This window comes from Rattus norvegicus, chromosome 8, assembly GCF_021556685.1.
Source record: "Rattus norvegicus strain SHRSP/BbbUtx chromosome 8, alternate assembly SHRSP_T2T, whole genome shotgun sequence".
In the NCBI taxonomy this organism is placed as follows: Eukaryota; Metazoa; Chordata; class Mammalia; order Rodentia; family Muridae; genus Rattus; species Rattus norvegicus.
This window is the reverse complement of record NC_141541.1, coordinates 47,657,658-47,664,138: the sequence shown is the minus strand read 5'-3', so window position 1 is coordinate 47,664,138 and position 6,481 is coordinate 47,657,658. Positions and strand designations below refer to the sequence as shown.

The window sequence follows — 6,481 nt, the reverse complement described above, 5'->3', positions numbered from 1 at the left end:
AGAGTATTAACTTCACTCTTGACATGTAATATTCATAGTTCACTAGGGTTCTATTAGACTATATATCCAACTGTTGGTTGAGAAGCATACATTAATGATTCAAGCAAACTTGTGTATGTTTAACAGGCCATTGAAATAATCACTACACATCCCTTCACAAAGACTTTAAAGATAATTTTTTAATGTACAAAGTGAAATACCTTTCTGGTTGAGTAATATTTTTTAGATAACACATTAAACAAATGATAAATAACTTTACCAGTGGTGAAAAAATGACTCAAGATGTAGCATAATGGGAAGTATGACTGTATACACATACATGCCCACATGCACACACACACACGCACACACACACACAGAGAGAGGAATATGAATCTTTTGTAATAAATATATAGTACCTTTTCTATATTTTTGTCTAGTTCATTAAATTTCAATACTATTTAGTCTATGTAGGATTCATCAGAATAGTCAAAAATATTTCTTTTCAGTGTATACGCTATACTTAGAAATGCTTAACTTCTTGTTTCCAAAAATAAAAAAAAATACTGTTTTAATGGAGATATTTTCTTATAACAAAGTGATGTGCTTTAATAAAATGTTTTTGTAATAATGACTTGCCAGGAGGATGATCAGTGTTGTTTGGTTAGATGTTGTGTATAGTGCCATAGTAACTTACAAGTTTTTCTGCTGGAATTGGAACTTGGTGAGGAATAAGAAGTGAACTGCAAACCAGAAAGCTGGTAACCACCCTCAATGATTTCCTAAATTAAATTAGTGTTGGTATACAGGTTCTTAGACTCCAAGTCTGACCATGAAACTACTGACAGAGAGAAACAACAGCAACTTACTGTGGATTAGAGGAAAATCTTAAGGTATGATTCAATAAAACTTTCCCTTGTAACATTCTAACTAAATATGTGGTATTATTGACTTTTGCTGTGAAGCGACAAGTTGTAAAAGCACAAAACCCAAATTGCAACCCTCTCTCTTTCTCAGTTGCATGCACATGTATACCTAAACACACACACACACACACACACACACACACACACACACACACACACACACAAAGAATAAATGTAGAAAAAAGTAAAAGAAGAAAAAAGAGGTAAGTCTGTAAAACATGTCTCTTTAGCATGCAATCCTGAAGGCAGGTACAGAAAGGAAAGGGTAGGAGTATGAGATAGGACTGACTGTGGTGGTTCCTGAGAAACAGTTTGTTTTAAATTATAACCTTCTGATAAAATGGGCAGTTACTCCACTTTCAGTATTTATGCTAAATATACAAGAGGGCATAAAACTGAGAACTAATATTTCAAATTAATTGTGGCCTTTTGAAAGGACCTAGGCTTTCTTGTATTATACTAGTGCTTATTTGATTTCTAGCAGGAAATGGCTGATTGCTTATGCAGCATAATATCTCATTTTAGAGATTTTGACAGTACATCATAGAACATTGATAGAATATTTTCTAACACAAGTCCGTGTGTGTGTGTGTGTGTGTGTGTGTGTGTGTGTGTGTGTGTGTGTATGTGTGATTTCCAGTTGTGAAAGAAGTCTCAACTGCCTGTGTTCATAGACAGAACTGTAATAAAAAACACACACCACACACTAATCTTTCCATTGTGCAGTAATAATTTTCTTCTGCATCACAGCTCGATGTCTCTTTTCTTCTTTGTATCCATCCTATCCATAATTTATTTATATCTTCTTTCAAAATAGAAATAGCTATAGATTCAATAAAATCACTGAATAGTTGGCAGATATAAAAAATTAAGTGACTAGTAAAACCAGTACAATAAAAAAGAATATGTTAATTAAAATTTAACTAGGGTTTAAATAAACTGTATCTATATATTTATTGCCATTTTGGAGTACAGAGATTAGAGAAAGGTAAATGCTACGAAAAGGAGAGAAACATACATATTTTCCCTTAGAGACTTATAGCTACCTGATTAAGATACATTAAGCATTAACCATTGTTCTAGTTCTTGAAATTTTTAAATGTATCTCAATTTAATTCTTTTCTCTGATTTGAGCCAAGTTTGCAAAAAATCAACATGGATTTCTTAAACACCTAATGAGAAATAATCCATGTATGTGCCTTTTTGGAGTAGAATTACAGCACAAGAAACATATCTGGGTTGCAAAATAAGATATGCACAAGAAACAAGTTTGAGATCATGCAAACCTTTATGCCTCAAAGAGCTCATTTTAAGTATAACTTACATTCTGTATGAATTTAGGAGTTTCTAGTAAAAAACTGGAGCTTACCTTTTCTATTTTAAAAAGTATGTAAAATTACAGTTCGGTAGATTTGAGAGAATAAATATGTTTCTTAATCATCGTAAACAGTTAGAAGACTAACAAATACTTGATAAGATAGTTGTGATGGGAGCCAATATACACAACATAAAAGACAACACAGCATCTGCTAAGAGCTGTTATCACTTATACTTCATTATAAAACACAGGGAAATATAAAATAAACATGTATCTTCAAACAGTGAAGGAAGTCGTAAGCTGATGTAATGTACATTTCAATTTAATATGCTTTGGACGTTATAGATGCTAATGTGGGTTATGAAATAAATTGTAGATGCAAATCTGCCCTATTGAGTGGTGCAATTGTTAAGTCAAGATTGGATGTTTTCATTTGCTTTCCAAACTGAGACTTCTCTTAAGAAACACATGTCTCAGGGCTGCTTTCACATCCTTATTCCTCAGACTGTAGATCAATGGGTTGATAGTCGGTGTCACAAGATTGTTCAAAATTTGAATAACTGCACCAAGCAATGGACTAGGGTTGGGCTGCAGGTAGATGATGATGACTGGCCCATAAGCACAGATAATGGCTGTGAGGTGGGCACTGCAGGTGGAGAACGCTCTCTGCCTGCCTTCCGTTGAGCGGATTTTTGAGATAGAGATCCCAATTCGAGTGTAGGACACAAGGATGAGGAAAAAGCAAATGAGAGACAAAAGACCAACATTTGTAAAGCCTACCCTCTGTGCTAGAGAGTGGTCCTCACAGGCAAGCGGTAACACTGCAGGCATGTCGCAGAAATAATAGCCCACTTTGCTGGGGCCACAGTAAGGCAACTGGAAAGTGAGGGAAGTTAGGATAGTGGCGTGCACACAGCCACTCATCCAGCTCCCTGTGGCCAAGACACAGCATACTCTGTGGTTCATGATGATTGTGTATCTCAAAGGGAAGCATATGGCAACAAAGCGGTCATAGGCCATGACTGTGTATAGGAAACACTCTGTGCAACCCAGACAATGATAGAAGAAGAGCTGAGCAACACATCCCTGAAAAGAGATCCCTCCACCCCATCCTGATAGATATGACAACATCTTTGGGGCTGTAGTGGAACAGAAACCCATATCAAAGATGGAGAGGTTGCCCAAGAAAAAGTACATTGGAGTGTGGAGTTGTGGGGAAGAGATGACTGCAGTAAGAAGGAGCAAGTTTCCCAGCAGAGCACAGGCATACAAAGTTGAGAACAGGAAGAGCAAGACATTCTCCAGGCCCTGTGTTTCAGGGATACCCAGCAAGGTGAATTCTGTCACCATAGTGTGGTTTGTCATGTTTATGGATGAATCAGCTCCTAGGTATCTGTGAAAAGAAATTCCTGGTGAAATTTATCATGTGTGTGGATTAGAGGAGTTTAAATCATAGGGCTAGAAGAGAAAAGATACTAATATTTATCGAGAGATGTTCTAGTGAAAACTATCTTTCCTGCTGATGGGGTATGTTTTAAGAATGCTCCTTAAAATTCTTGCTCAGAAGATAATTTCCAAGGGCAATTTCAGATGGGGCACTTTACAATCTCACCCAGAAAGTAACTTCCAAGGCTAGTATCTTCGTTCTTTATCAAAATGATCCCATTCCATCATTCCAGATGCTCCATTGTGGTTCTAGAATGAACAAGAAGACTCTGGAAATGAGTAGTGAGGATGGGGGAAGTAGATGTAGGACAATGATAAAGAAGAGTTGGGTGTGAGCATAATCAAGGCATATCATACACAGGTGTAAAATTGTCCAAGAACAAATTTAGACAATGAATAATTATTTTTCCAAAAACATTAGCAAACAGCTTCTAGTATTGAGGGTAATTATAATCAGAAGCTATAGTATTAGAGCAAAATTACAACACCAAAGGATGTACCTCATGACTCTATAATCTCTATGCATAACTGTTAGAGAAACTGGAAGCTGAATTATTACACAAAATGTTTTTTTTCTTAGCAGTATAAATATATGCTCTCTCCTCTTTGGAAACATGAGAATTTATGATGCTACGTAGGATAATCTTGTGGGTTGAAAGAAGGAAGTTTAAAACAGCATAATGGCCAAACCTTTTGAGTCATAGCAGAGCTTCTCCTATCTCTGTTGTTTAGATACATAACATGTACCTCCAGGTAATACAAGAGATCATAGACATATACACAGACAGAAAACCTTCTCTCTCTCTCTCTCTCTCTCTCTCTCTCTCTCTCTCTCACACACACACACACACACACACACACACACACACACACACTTCTGTCAAAAACTCACCATTCCTGTTATTCTAAATTAAAAAATACTAGTCATACATGTCACAAGAGTTAAACTATAGATTTGTAAGATTTGTAGGTGGTCAAAAAAGCAAACTCAAGAGCACTTTGTTAATCAACAGGATGTCAAAGCCAGGATGCTACAGATCAGTCTTTAAACAATAAAATCACATATATTTAAAAAGGCATGGAGCTTTCTTGCCTCTTGCCTTTAACAAAGAAAAACTGCATCCAATTTTTTAAGTTCATCTGTGAACATAAGAATGTGTCATCATATAAAAATCTCCTTTAACTCCCTTCTCAAGATTCTTTAAGTCACTCATATACATTGATTTTTACAGATTATTTCCTGGGTCATGAGGGATAGTGAGAAGCTCCCTAAAGAAAGATTTTATCACTTTTGACTCTACTTCAGTCTGCAAAGTTTAATTTGAAACCATATTTGCATTAAAGAGAAGAGGTAGACATTTAAAAATACTCCTTTCTAGTTTTCATAGTTTGAAATGTTCTGATTTATTTTCATAGTTTTCAATTTTCCAACAGAGTGCAACCCTTAAATTATAGATCAACTCATATAATCTATTGTCTAAAACTGTACACTCCCACCCCACAATATGACCCTCATGATTGAGAGACTTAACACTAAAAATAAAGGTGGAGGACATATCTGGGCACGTTTGAGCTATAGAAAAGCTAAGATGATGACACTGTTGAGTGATGTCTTCCTTCATACCTGTAGCAGAAGGGAGGAGCTCACCTTCTTTCAGTCTATAAGTTAGAATTGAGAATCCCTTCTACTTTGAATAACTTTCTAGTAGGATACCATATATCTAAGTGTGCTTTGACTTCATGGCATCAATTCCTTGTTTGGTTCCAGGACCTGCAATAACTCACAACACAAGAGATTTTAAATAATCATTACTATCCTTTGGGTGTTAATCCCAAGACGATGCTATTGACAAAAAAATCTCATTAACAACTTGGTTTAATTGTGTTGTGGTAGGTTGTTTTATTTCAATAACCTTTGTGAACACTTTCATGGACTGAGAATATTCAAGAATTTTCACTTGAAACCTCAAGCATTCATTTTAGATACTTTACCTGTCACTAGAGATTTAAAAGGTAGTAATTCTGAAATCTTAGTTATTGCATAGTGACCTATATGCTCTGATAGGGCTCTCTGAAGGTGAAAAGGTTAATGACTCTGAAAATGTTCTTTTAGCTGGGATCTGCAGAATAAACCAGCAGCAAGGATGGGAAAGGAAAAACCATTTTCCCAGCACTAGTAAATACTGGAAAATACACTGTGTATGGTGGAAAAGAACTCAACATACTTAAAGAATTTAGGAACTAGGTCTGAAAGTCGGAGGCTTTATTTTCAATTTCTTAGGAATCTACAAGTTAGGATAATAAATGTAGCCCCGATGGATAGATGACAGCATGATGGACTGTATTCAAGGTTAGCCTGGGGAATTTGATAAGACCATGCATCAAATTATAAATAAAATTGGTAGGGAGACAGCTCATCTTCAGGTGATGACAGCTCATCTTTAAGGTGATGGCACAGCATGCAGATGGCCCTGGGGTTTGATCCCTAGTACTACAAAGGACGGAGAGGCACTGTTCATAGGAAAAGAATGCCAAATAAGATAAAACTTGAGAGAGACAAGGTAGCAGATGATGACTGAAGTTTCCATTGGTCATTTTAAACAGGTGGCCTATGCATTAAGGTAAAGAAAAATGCAACCATTTTAAGCAACAGTGTTTCAATATACAGTGGGAAAGAAAGTATATGAAGAGATGAGTAGTAGTGTGGACAAGCTGCCTATTCAAAGAGGCAAGTAAGATTTTTTAGACACTTGGTCAGCAATAAAGGAGAAAATATAGTTATTAGTTCATAGCGATGATATTTTCGGTGTGT

The 6,481-nt window shown here is 36.0% G+C and overlaps 1 protein-coding gene across 1 annotated transcript; it reads right to left on the bottom strand.

Moving 5' to 3' along the window:
- Positions 1-2,652: 2,652 nt before the first annotated feature.
- On the bottom strand, positions 2,653-3,588 carry Or10d4 (olfactory receptor family 10 subfamily D member 4). The gene has a single exon (NM_001000794.1). The coding sequence runs from the start codon at positions 3,586-3,588 to the stop codon at positions 2,653-2,655; it is 936 nt and encodes a 311-aa protein (NP_001000794.1).
- Between the last annotated feature and the right edge of the window lie 2,893 nt (positions 3,589-6,481).

Coding starts and splice junctions, on each gene's coding strand:
- Or10d4 (NM_001000794.1), bottom strand. CDS start 3,588: ATGACAAACCACACTATGGTGACAGAATTCACCTTGCTGGGTATCCCT.